Raw genomic sequence first — 14,266 nt, forward strand, 5'->3', positions numbered from 1 at the left:
GCTTTCTAGGGTTGTATTTTGATTTTAATTTTATGGGGGATTTTAGTGTGGGCGAGTTGGTCAATAAAAGTTCTGTATCTATGGTTTTACGTTGACATTTTATGCCATATTTATAAGTAAATTAATCTGATGAATCATGAGTGATTACACTTCTCCTTTGAGAGCGTAGAGTTTTGTCTCTACCTCGGGAGGACCTGGTCTCCATCTCAGGGAGTGGCCAACATTATGCCAATTGAGGGGGAGTGGTACTGCCCAGTCCTGTTTGCAGTGGGGGGGGGGTGCAGCCCCAATTTATTTAAAGATCTTATCTGGCTGTGGTCGAGCTCACACTGCTTTTTCTGCCATGCTTCACAATTCAATTCCAATTTAAGACTGTGACCTCTTTCCCCATACTTCTGTGTCTGAGCCGTTATTTATTATTTAACATTTGGGCATTTACTGTAGTTTATGTTTATTTATTATAATAAGGATTGATGCAATGATAAAACCACTGAGTAATTTATAAGCTGATGCTACACATGAAGAACAATAGCTGTGATAAACACAGAGAAGTATATAAAATACACTATATAAAAATTATACATAATACTATATTGAACATAGCAGCCAGGACTGACAGGACACCAGGGAACTACAAGCAGATGATGTGATACCTGTGGTGACCGTACCTCTTCTCTTTATGAAATGCACAATCTTGTCCAACTTTTCGGCAACTTCTTTCTCATTCACCTTCTGAGGGGATATAATGTAATTTATGAATTCTGGTGTTTTCTCCTTCTCACTGAAGAGGAACAGATCACGGGACCATTCCCCAATACTGGGCTGGTTCTCCAGGATCCGGGTCTTCACCTCATCACTACTGTCCTCCAAATCATCAATCACCACAATCACGTTCCTCTTACCTGTAACAGCAACCGGCACAGAAAGAGACAGCGATAAGAGACATGGCCAAGGGGACATGTACTAACGTCTGTGGTATAACCTGTAACATACATGCAGTAGATCAATACTTTGTACAGTCTGTATATGCCGCACAGTATAATATGTCCATGGGAAATAAGAGGAAATTATTGTAGCACAAAATTAGAAGCAACAAATTAGAAGAGAAGTAAATATTGTATAATCCATAATAGAACATGTTCAAATAATACATTTGAGGTCAAGTAATAAAAAGTGAATGGAATGAGGATAATAATCGTAACTGTACAGGGGAATAAATAGACAGCTGTGATGCCAGCTATAGTATATTTATCTGTGAAATACTTATATCCGTATAGAGGGCCTGATTCAGACCTGCTCGCAAACGCTATGCGCTCACAAGCAGGTCGATGGTGGGGCGCTGCGCACGTGCGGCGCGCGCAATGCTCGTGCGCAAGCCCCGGAGCAAGAGAGAAATTATCTCGCTCCGGGGCTCGCTTCAAACGGGGCAGCTGTTGATGTTGATCGACAGCTCGCCCCGTTTTGTAGGCAGGGTGTGGGGGTGGCTGGACAAACTGAGGTGTTCCTGAAGGAACGCCCGCCATTTGTGGGCAGCCCTACTGACATCACGAGTGATGTCAGAAGTGAGCTTCTGGCTCTATTAGAGCAGGAAGCTCACTGGGGCTTGTGGCAGACGAGACCCTACCACAAGGGTATCGTCGCAAGCCCGATGGTCGCGATGGACGCGACCATCACGACCATAACCTGGCCGCTCGCTAAAGCTGTGGGTGGTCACCCAGAGTTAGCAAGTGGCCAGGAGGCCGGGTTTTTTAAAACAAAGCGGCCGCCCTGATTCAGAGCGAGCGCTCGATTTTTGCGAGCAGCTCTGAATCAGACCCAGAGTCTTTACAGATAGAACATATTGTATATACAATAATCATCATATATGAAACACCAGAGAAAGGGCGCCAAGCTAGGATAAATGGTAAAGGACAGTGATGGCTGCCGGCAGGTGACTGGTCTGAGATTTCTGCAATGACAGAGTCATGTATTGTATCTCCGTGTTATACTGTCTCTCCTTATTCCAAATGCTCCGCACCACCAGTAGCGGCACAGAAATGACAGTCACCTGCTACTACTTTATTATTACAGACTGCAGCTGCCCAACAATAATCAGCAGCACCAGGCCCGTAACTAGGATAGTGCGACCAGTGCCATGGCACATGGCACCGCAGGGCAGGGGGCGCTGTTTGGGCCTGTCAGTTTTCCTGTTTATTCTCATTATCACTTGTTGCTTCCTCTTATTTCATCCCCAGCATCTCCAGGCCTCCCCTATCTCTTCCCTGGCCCTTCCCCATGAGGCCATGGTCCTCTCTCAGGTGCATTATATTATGTCCCTATTTATCCCCAGCATCTCCTGGCCTCCCCTATCTCTTCCCTGGCCCTTCCCCATTAGGACATGGCCCTCTCTCAGGTGCACTATATTATGTCCCTATTTATCCCCAGCATCTCCTGGCCTCCCCTATCTCTTCCCTGGCCCTTCCCCATGGGGCCATGGGCTCTCTCAGGTGCTCTATATTATGTCCCTATTTATACTCAGCATCTCCTGGCCTCCCCTATCTCTTCCCTGGCCCTTCCCCATGAGGCCATGGTCCTCTCTCAGGTGCACTATATTATGTCCCTATTTATCCCCAGCATCTCCTGGCCTCCCCTATCTCTTCCCTGGCCCTTCCCCATGAGGCCATGGCCCTCTCTCAGGTGCACTATATTATGTCCCTATTTATCCCCAGTATCTCCTGGCCTCCCCTATCTCTTCCCTGGCCCTTCCCCATGAGGCCATGGCCCTCTCTCAGGTGCACTATATTATGTCCCTATTTATACCCAGCAGCTCCTGGCCTCCCCTATCTCTTCCCTGGCCCTTCCCCATGAGGCCATGGCCCTCTCTCAGGTGCACTATATTATGTCCCTATTTATCCCCAGCATCTCCTGGCCTCCCCTATCTCTTCCCTGGCCCTTCCCCATGAGGCCATGGCCCTCTCTCAGGTGCACTATATTATGTCCCTATTTAAAAAAAGGAAAGGGAGGGGCGCCAATGCTCTCTCTGGCACAGGGACACCAAAAAGTCTAGTTATGGCTCTGCCAGCACTTTTCCCTGCTAATTATTATTCTGCTACCTTATTTATCTAGTTCAGGTATAATGATGAGGTTATAGTCTACATTCTCCTTAGACCAGGGGTGGGGAACCTTTTTTCTGCCGAGGGCCATTTTGATATATATAACATTATTGCAGTCCAATGCAGGCCACGCACCTTCTATGTGATGTCACATGGGGTGGGGCCACAATCGCCGGTGATTACAGCAATGCCTGGAGCATCCTGAGGATGCTGCAGGGAGCTGTAAGGACAGCGGTGTAACCATCTGAAGCGTCCTAAGGACGCTCCAGGCAGCACTGCTGCATAGATTCTGGCTGCAGGGTATCATTCTAGGCCCCCGGCTAGCCAGATGAGGATAGCAGAAAAAAGCTCAGAGGGCCAGATCAAATGGTTCCGGGTGCCTTCTACGGCCCCCGGGCCTGAGGTTCCCCATCCCTGTCTTTGACTATAACCTCATCTGGACAGGGCCATCTTGTTGTAGAATCTGATATTTATTCTATTATCTGTATTAGTATATTAATAATAAAGATGTGCGTCGGTCGAGTTTTGCTGGTTTTGGTTACAATTTTTTGGCCAGTTTTAGTTTTGCCAAACTGCCGTGACTTTTTTGGTTTTGTATTTTTTTTCCAAAAATTGGCAAAAAAAAAGCTAAAATCACAGAGTTTGAGCATTTTCTGTTCCTAGAGTATTATTAATAACCTCAATAACATTAATTTTCAGTCAATTTCACTCAATTTTGACAACCTCACAGCTCACAATATTGTTCACCAACATAGACCAAAGGCTGTCCGGCTAAACTAAGTAACACAGCAGAGCACAAACACACAGTAGTTATTTCTGTTTAAAAATGTTTCGTAATTTAGTAAAGTATTAGCAATAACCAATCGAACCAAGGGCCTGATTCAGAGCCGCTCGTAAGCGGCCGCTCTTTCGTTCCGAGCGATGTTTGCCCAACCGCGCATGCGTACGGATCGTAATACGCATGCGCGAACCAGTCAGTGCGGCCAAAAATCGTTTCTTCGCTAAATAGCGAATGCCTGCTATTTTGAGTGACAGGAGGAGGCGTATGTGGGTGGTAACAGGGGAAGGTGCTTGAAAACGGGGAGTGGAGATCCGAACGCAGGCGTGCTTAAAGGTCAAAACGGGCATTTTATGGGTGTGCATAATTAATACAGCAGCGTCATTGACCACGTCACTGGGTTATTTTATAGTCAGAACTGCTCGCAATATTGGGGTAGGCAAAACCAACCACAAGAATTGCGAGCAGTTCATACGCTGGTCGATGTACTCGATTAATCTAATAAATAGCGGACATGACGTAGGATGCGACCGACCAGGGTCAAAATAGCGGCCGCAGGTTTTGTTCGCTTGTTCAGACTTAGAGACTTCAACAGACCGCAAAGAGCGAGCACTTCATTTAAATAGTCAGGCCCTTTTTCAGAACGACCATCCGCAAATAGCATACGGCTCTGAATCAGGCCCCAAGTCACAAGTACTTTCAATATAAAACAATACAACATAGAGATTTACTAGGCATTATGCATGGAATATCATTGCTCTAAAGTAGTAGTATTAAACAATCAGCAAAAAAAAGAAAAACCTCCCTCCTTGGGGCCTTGGGCCATTGATGTCTGGAACTCTGTGCCCATGGAAAGCCCCGGTCAATCAACCTTTTTGTTGATCAGTTCCCCCAAAATCTCCACAACCATAAAAACAGCATTCCGTACCTATGGGTAGGATACAGTGCTGGTTACAGTGTGGGTCAGATACAGCGTGGGTCGGATACAGCGTGGGTCGGATACAGCTTGGGTTGGATACACCTCTCTCCACTCCAATCAGTCCTCAATCTGCTGCCCGGCTCATCTTCCTCTCCAAATGCTCTACATCTGCCTCCCCTCTCCTGGAAGTCCTACACTGGCTCCCCTTCCCTTCCATTACCCAATTATAGCTTCTCACACTCATACAGCCCTCACCCATTCCTCTCCCATTTACATCTCTGACCTTAGCTCCCTTCACACTCCCACCTGCCCACTTCATTCCACAAATGTGTGCTGCCTCTCTTTCCAAATTCTCACTTCCTCCCACTCCTGCCTCCAAGATTTTTGCCCCTGCAGCTCCTTATCTTTGGAATTCTCTCCCTATCAGATTCTCCACCATTAAACTTCAAAATGGCTCTCAAAACTCACTTCATGAAAACTCTCGTCCTAACCCACTGCTCCCTTCTCACAGTCTACACATCTGTGTCACCCCTGTCTGTCTGTTCCTCCCCTTTAGATATTAAGCTCTGATGAGCAGGACCCTTGACCCTCTTCCCTCTTGCACTTCTCCTCTCCCTTACCTACACTATCTTATACCTCCTAAACCTCCACCTAACCTTTGGTTGCTGCCTCCCTGTTTCTTATTTGAGTGTTATGCTCACGGATGCAGTTATGTTTATATACCTGTATTGTTTTGTACTCTACGTCGCTGTTTTCTTGTTGTGTAAGGAGCTGCAGAACCTTAGTGGCATCATAAACATAAAGGATGATAATAATAATAATAATAATAATAATAATAACAGACAAAACTTTGAGAGCTGTAAAATAGCATTGGGCAGCCAGGGATCATACAGTGACATAGAGGAGAATGCAGGTGGACAGATGTAGGAGGACATCACAGCCTGAATGCATCACTTGTGGGAACACAATTGACAATTTAAGAAAAATCCCCTAAATTTTAAACAGCACTAATGCTTTCAGTTTAGTGCAGGTTACTCCAAAATCAGGGTGTAAACTGAGGTGTGGTCATCCCTGATATTAGGGTAACCTACACTGTGCTTTGGCCTGCCTTGGCTGATGAAACCATTCAGGGCAATCTGAAGTGTTGAGTTCCCCCATAATGGTTCTATCCAGTCCCAAGCCAGTTGGCACCAGGACTAGCTTCCCTAGACAGGCTGGAAACTCAAATATATGTCACTTTATTCCCTGACCTTGGGGTAACTGGCACTATGCTAAAATCACTAGTTCGGAGAACATTTGGAGGGGATCCTCACATTTTATAATTATATATATTTATCTTATATTTCTGACACTGGACATAGATAGAAATTCACTCACTGTCCTATACAATTGCTCAATATGAATGATATCTGCTTGTTGGAAAATTGTCAAATCAAACATACTTGAATACCAAAACAGTTGGTCAATTATCGTTTGTTATCATACAAACACATATAAAGATGAGGCAATAGTATAGTCAAAGACTATAGCAAATGGTCAGGGCAAGAAACAAACAACCAAAATCCAAAGGCAAGCCAAGGTCACAACACAATTGAGCAAAACTATCTTATCTGAGAGCAAGCAATAATCACGTCAGTTTCTTCTATTTTGTGCTGGGTACACACTGGCCGATATATTGGCCGATCAATTGATCAGCCAATATATCTGCTGGCCATCGGCCAGTGTGTACAGACGATATGTCTGTGAAGCGCGTTGTGCTGTGCTGCACAGCCAATGGACAGATATGTCTGCAGACCGCCCGTACACACACACAGCGGCAGCCTTGGGGACCTCCGGCTGCCGGATAGATGATGGTCGTTCAGTGTGTATGAACCACCATCATCTAAAGATATATCTGCAGATAACTTGATCAGCAGATATGTCTATCAGGTGTTTACCCAGCTTTAGACACTTCATTTAAACAGAAGAAACCCAATAAAAAAAGTCAATTAGTGCAGGAGTGAAAACCTGAAGAGTAACTGCTTAAATTCCTGGTAACCAAGCAACTGACATTGGGCCAGATATATGAAGCTCTGCGAAGCGGTAAAGTGCAGAGTGATAAATGACCAGCCACTCAGCTCCTAACTGTCATGTTACAGGGTGTTTTCCCTATTTGAAAAAAGACAGTAGCATAACTTCCAACATGACCCTCTCCAGGAGGGACACAATGCTCTGGTCCTGGACTTCCCTGGTAAGAGGTGGGGCTGCAGCACATTTCAAAATTCAAACAGGGGAGTCACACCAACTGCCACTCACACGCTGCCCAACATCACTGGCTGGGACTCACTGGCAGTTGGTGCGACTCCCATATGTGAATTTTGGACTGTACTGCATCCCCACCTCTGGAGCCACCACCAATCATAAATTACCAGGGAAGTCCAGGACCAGAGCATTGTGACCCTCCTGGAGAGGGTCATGTTAGGAGGTATGCAGTTGGGAGCTGATTGGTTGGTTGTTTATCACTCTACACATTATCACTTCCCAGAGCTTTATACATCTGCCCCACGTATGTAATGTGCATGTCAAGTAGCCCTGGAGTTATCCCTCTCCAGCAAAACTGTTGCCTATAGACTAGACGGGCTAATAGCATCTGAAGAGAGTGTTAGCTATCGTGGTCTATCTTACAATAGTGAAAATTTACATTGGTCCAGACTGCAGTCCCCTTTGAGAATTATGTAGACTGCATTCATCAGTGTTATACCCCTTTTCCACCTAAATTCCGGGTCTGTCCCGGAGTTGGAATAAAGTTCCTATCCGGATCAGACCTGGAATTTTGCCGGAGCCGACTCGGGATATTCCCGAGTCAGCGCCGCTCACACCACAGTCGGGTCTGCATAGACCCGGCTTTTGCGGAGTGAAAGTGGTCACTTGGAGATAACGTCATCTCCAAGCGCCACTGAAGTCGGACCAATCGGCCGGCTAGCAGCGCACTCCAGGTCACCATGACCCGGAGTGCGCTGTTCTCACAGCAGGGATTCACGGGCTATGCCCGTGTTAAACCCTGCTAGTTACCTGGGTTGGATTGCCGGGTCACTCGACCCGGCGATCCAACTCTCTCCCCTGTTACACCTGGGAGCTGCACGGGTTAACCCTTCAAAAACCCGGGTTTTAGCTTCGGTGTAAAAGGGGTATTAGTATGACTAATGCTATCCCAGGTATGTGGTATTCCTTGCTGAGTACTACAAGTGCCAGAATCTGCATTAACCCCCATGCACCAGCAGCTGTATAGGCAATGTATGTGATATTACTTGCCATCCTGCACACCACAACTCCTGATCTATATTTGTACTAATGCAAAATTAGCTGGGTATTTAAAGTATGTGCATAATTTTGTACATGTTTGTAATTGTTTTATTTTTAAATGTATGGGAATCTTTTATGACTTGCTAGCAATAGTCATTACCTGTGTTTGGATGGGGATCACTGAAGCACATTTTATAGTGTCATACTGCCTGTTTACTTAAACTTAGAGCAATGTGTGTCCACTGATCAATCTGCATTTCAATCAACTGACCAATTGGCTCAGATGCCGCCAGTGTCTTAATCAGCCATACTATTTCTTAACATTCAGTCTTAGGGCAGCTTGATGTGGTTATGCATAAAGTGTGGTTAAAATCAAGTGTGCTTTCTGAACAGTTAAAAAAAACAGTTGAAAACCATTTATTACCAGGTAATTACAAAACCATTACTTTGTGTTTTTTATATTAGGAGAAAAAAATGCTTCACAAACTTCTATTTCTTATCTCACTACATGGAATCCTCTCTAAGGCTACTTCATCCTTTCCTCTCCCTGAAGCTCATCCTTCTGTACATATTGCTACCTCATTAATCTTCTCTCCTCTTACAAACACACATGAGCTTTTAAATTATCTATACACATTGACAATGACATCCACAACCTGTCGCCATAAAAATCTATCATACAAATCCCACCAATATATTTATATCTCTCTCCTTCTGCTTCTATTACCTGGTGACATATCACCAAATCCAGGCCCAACACACATGCCACACCAACAACGAGCTATAAATCCAGCTAACCTCATAAACATTGCATGCCTCCCTTCCCCCTCCAAGTCACTAAAATGTGCCTTATGGAATGCAAGCTCTGTCTGCAACAAACTAACATCCATCCATGACCTCTTTATTTCAAATAACCTCAACCTTCTGGCAATAACAGAAACATGGCTCACACAATCAGACACTGTCTCTCCTGCTGCACTTTCACATGGTAACCTACACTTCTCACACACCTCCAGGCCTGGTAATTGTAAAGGAGGTGGGGTAGGAAAATTACTCTCCCAATCTGTTACATACACAGTTCTCCCACAGGTACCTTCACTCACATTTACATCATTTGAAGTACACTGTATCAGGACTTTCACTCCTTTCTCTGTGCGAGTTGCTGTTATCTATCGCCCACCTGGGCCACCTCAACAATTTCTGGAACATTTTTCTGCCTGGCTCCCTCACTTCCTATCATCAGACATCTCCACCATCGTTATGGGTGATTTCAATATCTCCATTGACAGTCCACAATCTCCTCATGCCTCCAGACTATAGTGCTGCTTTGGAAACTGCCAAACTAACATTTTCCAATCTCTTATATATGCTCAAGCCTCTAACCCCAAGCGACTTTTTAATACATTTAAACGGCTTCTTACTCCTCCTTCACCCAAACCACCTGCTACTATCTGTGCGCAAGATTTTGCTTCCTATTTTAGGGACAGGATTGATGAGATCCAAAATAAAATGGTATGCTCTTCTTCAGCTAGTGACTTGCTCAATTCCCTACCTGAATCCTCTGGCACATTCTCTTCATTTGATCTCACAAACGAAGATGAAGTATCTTCCCTCTTCTCTTCCTACTACTGTATTACTTCTACTCTAGATCCTTTACCCTCACAAATCAGTAAAGCTCTGTCTCCTGTGCTTATCCCAACCCTAACTAAAATCTGTAATCTCTCTCTCTCTACTGGCAACTTTCCATCACTGTTCAAGCATGCAGTGATTACTCCTATTCTGAAAAAACAAAACTCTCACCCCAACACTCTCTCAAATTTCCGTCCTATCTCTCAGCTCCCATGCCCCTCCAAGCTACTTGAGAGACTTGTCTACACCCACCTTACACACTTTCTTAACTCACATAACTTATTGGACCCACTTCAGTCTGGATTCCGTTCTCAACACTCCACAGAGACAGCACTGACTAAGGTAGTAAATGATCTGGTCACTGCCAAGGCTAAAGGCCACTACTCACTCCTAATTCTTCTAGATCTATCTGCTGCTTTTGACACTGTTGACCACTCTCTTCTCATACAAACACTACAATCCCTGGGTTTTAAGAACACTGCTCTTTCTTGGTTCTCTTCCTACCTATCTGATCGCTCTTTCACTGTTTGTTTTTCTGATTCTGCCTCCTCTTCACTACCTCTATCAGTTGGAGTACCGTAGGCTCTGTCTTAGGGCCTCTGTTATTCTCAATCTATAGCTCCTCTCTTGGCAAACTAATCAGCTCTTTGGATTTCAGTACCATCTGTATGCAGATGATACTCAAATCTACCTATCCTCTCCAGATTTATCACCATCTGTACTGGACCATGTCACTGAATGTCTTTTTGCAATTTCATCTTGGATATCATCTCACCACCTGAAACTTAATATTTCTAAAACAGAATTAATTATATTTCCACCAACCAATAACAGTTACCAATCTGATCTCTTTATCACTGTTGACAACTCGACAATCCACCCTGCCCCACAAGCTTGCTGCCTTGGTGTCATCCTTGACTCTGAACTGTCCTTTGTTCCCCACATTCAATCTGTCTCAAAATCATATTACATACATCTAAAAAACATATCCAAAATTCGACCATATCTCACACAAGACACTGCAAAAACTCTAATACATGCACTTATTATTTCCCGTATTGACTATTGCAATAGCCTCCTTACTGGTCTTCCCAAAAACAGGCTATCTCCATTACAATTAATTATGAATGCAGCTGCAAGGCTTATCTTCCTTGCCAAACGTTCATTGTCTGCTGCCCCGCTCTGTTAGTCCCTCCACTGGTTGCCGTTTTCTACCGTATTCAATACAAAATATTCTTACTTACACAATAGGCTATTAACCAAACCACACCAACATACATCTCTTCACTCATTTCTAAATATCTCCCTACCCGACCTCTCCGCTCAGCACAAGATCTGCGTCTCTCATCCCCATGCATTACTTGCTCCCATTCACGGTTACAGGACTTTCTTCGGGCTGCACCCACTCTATGGAATGCCTTACCACGCACAATACGACTTTCGTCTAGTCTCCAATCCTTCAAGCGATCCCTGAAAACTCACCTCTTCAGGCAAGCTTATCAGATCCCAGAACCACCCACATAACCTTCATATGTAATTACATCCCCTTTCACAGTCCACACACAACCTCACACATTGTCTTTCTCTCACATCCTCATGACATTTGGCCGACATTCCGGTGTAAATTTGTCATGCAACTGTGCATTCTGGCTGGACCAAAATGCTATATATAGCACCTATCCTTGTGTATCAATGCCTATTTCCCTATAGATTGTAAGCTTGCGAGCAGGGCCATCCTACCTATATATCTGTCTGTTATTACCCAGTTTTGTTCTATTAATGTTTACAATTGTAAAGCGCAATGGAATATGCTGCGCTATATAAGAAACTGTTATTAAATAAATAAAATAAATAATATCTCTGCTATCTTCTGCATTAGGCTTTTATTGAGTAGACACAGTAATTAAATCATCCATAAACTGATTACTGCACGTGCTTTTCTGAAGGATAGGCTTAATAAAAAGAACCCTTTATGTCACATTAATCTAGAGATGTTTGCAGACCCCATGTTTTGTTTTAAATTTTGGCAAAACCATTCTCAAGTGTTTTTTGGTTCTTTTTTTTTTTTTTTTGGATTTCTTTAAAATTGGTTAAACAGATAAAATCATGTAATTTGGACCTGTTTTCCTACAATCCACAAAACGTTATTTGTTTTTTAAATCTGAGTTCTGAACTTACAGAAGACCTCAGCCGGGACTTGCTTCTACTCAGAACTCACAAAAGTGATCCGAGCAAGGACTCAATCCGATTCACAACCACAAAGTTTGGGTGTGGTAGATTTTCAGAAAAACCAAAGCACTAATCTCTATATATGGAATGATTCCCCAATAAATTCTCAAATCATGTTACTATTTATCTCTTACCAAGTACAGATGATAAATATTGCAGCTCTTTGTCATACAGAGAATTAGTCACATCAGTAACATTAATCCTCCCTCTGTTCTTGGTGTGATACAGGATCCCAAACTTGCACTGAGACACGTCCTCTCTGAACTGCCGGAATCCATTGTTAGAGATATAACAGGGTCGGACGTTGTGATCTGTTCTGAGCACTGACAGCAGCCAGGAGTAGTCTCTCTCATCTGACCTGGAGAAGATCCCGATGGGCTGTTTTTTCTGTGTGGCCGAGTCCAAGGAGAAAACAATCAACAATATAATTTAAAGTTACATTAATATTCTAAGATATAATACAGTTTTTGATATATTCTGCAAATTTAAATATAATTGATGGATACATTTAATCACAAGGTAAAATAAAACATTTAGGTAAGACATTATCCCACTTTCTGCAGCCAACTTAAAATGCAATGACTTAGCTGCAAAAGAAAATGTGTTACAGTATATTAATATAATACAACAAGTTTCTGATTACCTCATGGAGTATATTATATATTTACTGTTTTATTATGTCTTCTAGACAGAGCCAGTCTTTCTGTTGTGCATGAATTACCCTGTTTCTATATAGTCTCCATAGACAGGAATATACTGACCAGAAGCAGCACCTGTGCACATTACTGAGGGGTCTAAGGGCTCTATTTATTAACATTATTTTTACTAAAATAAAGTGAAAAAGGGTGTTTTCACACCCTTTTCACATTATTTTAGTATCACCTATAGTTACTATAGGGCAGTTGGAGTAGAATTCGTAAAATTCTACTCCAACCCCTAAGTATCACTTATTTTTAGTAAAGCAGATCGCATTTCCCATAACTGTAATGGGAAATGTGATCCGACCAGAGATACTAAAAATAAATGTGAAAAAAATATTGGGGAAAGCCCTGTGAGGTGGCGTTATCCAGGGTCTCCCCCGGTTACCGGCCTCCTGCCCTGCTCTAACGGGGAGAGCAGAGCCGGGAGTTGGTCCCTGTAATCAGCTGTGTGGTCTAAACCAGACCGCAAGCTGATTACTGTAAAAAAAAGAAAAAAAAAATAGTAAAAAAAATTTACTTACCTGACTCCAGGGACCGGTGATCGGGCCTCCGGTGATGTCGCCCCTCCGGTCAGCTGGTCTCCCACAGTGCACTATGGCCCGGTCATCAGGTGATCGGGCCCCAGTGCAGTATGGGAGATCACCTGACCGGAGGAATAGAGGACATCACCGGAGGCCTGGAGCATGCAGGTAAGTGTAAGTAAGGGAATTCACAATGCGAATTCAGTTGGTAATATCTCACTACAATCTGCATTATCAATGCGGATTGTAGTAAATAGAGCCCTAAGTATTACTACTCTGTGCTACCTAACAACCTGTATCACCACTAATCACACCAGTACCGATTTTGTCAGTACCACAAGTTAATAATCCATGAAAACTCTGTCTCTCCGTGAGACCCGTCTGTGCTGCTGCAGTAAAAAAAAAAAAAATCTGTGTAAGAAAAAAGAAAAAAAAATGGCGTGCCCCCCTACCCAAAAGAGCAACCAGCCCCGGGCTTTTAGTGACCCAGTGCTGGGTGTGCTTAAATTCAGGGGGCAAATGATGTAGGGGTCCCCCGTACTTAAGCACAGCCAGCGCCAGGGTAGTCAGAACCAGCTCTGGTTGCCAAAATATGGGGGACAAATGACTGAGGGGTCCCCCGTATTCTGAGCAAACAGCACTGGGCTCTGATCCGGTCCAGGTTCTAGAAATACAGGGGAAAAAATTAGTAGGGTTGCCATGTATTATCCAAAAACAACTTTTTCTAGCGGGAGGGCAAATGCCACAGCCAGGGGAGCCCTTTCACCAGGCCCCCCAGCTGAAGAATTAACCCTGACCCCTAGTCAGCCCAGGTCGGGGATCCCTGGGGAGCTGGGGACCCCCCTAATTAAGGGGTCCCCCCCTCCAGGGTACCCCAGGCTGATAGACCGGGGTTATACACAGCACCCCTAGGCGGTGGGTGCTGGGTTGAATATGTGGTGTAGTGTAGATAAAGAATAGTCAACATTGTCATTACAAAATGTAAAACAGAAAAAAGATATCTGGCACTGTTCTAGACAAATCACTTCTAAGCTGAGACTGCAGCTCTCTAAGGGAAATCTACTCACGATCTACTATTCTGACACATAGAAAATATATATAAAAGAGAGCGCTGA

At 44.0% G+C, this 14,266-nt stretch overlaps 1 protein-coding gene across 1 annotated transcript in view; it reads right to left on the reverse strand.

Annotated features, from left to right (window-relative positions):
* Positions 1-14,266, reverse strand: part of LOC148481848 (uncharacterized) — a 63,623-nt gene that overhangs the window by 20,048 nt on the left and 29,309 nt on the right. Inside the window, exons 3-4 of the mRNA XM_088452935.1 lie at positions 12,064-12,316; positions 669-902 (exon numbers count right to left, since the gene is read on the reverse strand). Of these exons, the coding sequence (XP_088309061.1) occupies positions 669-902; positions 12,064-12,316 (487 nt within the window). The remainder of the gene's footprint in view (positions 1-668; positions 903-12,063; positions 12,317-14,266) is intronic.

This window comes from Taudactylus pleione, unplaced genomic scaffold (genome assembly GCF_031769625.1).
Source record: "Taudactylus pleione unplaced genomic scaffold, aTauple2 ptg000559l, whole genome shotgun sequence".
Lineage (NCBI taxonomy): Eukaryota > Metazoa > Chordata > Amphibia > Anura > Myobatrachidae > Taudactylus > Taudactylus pleione.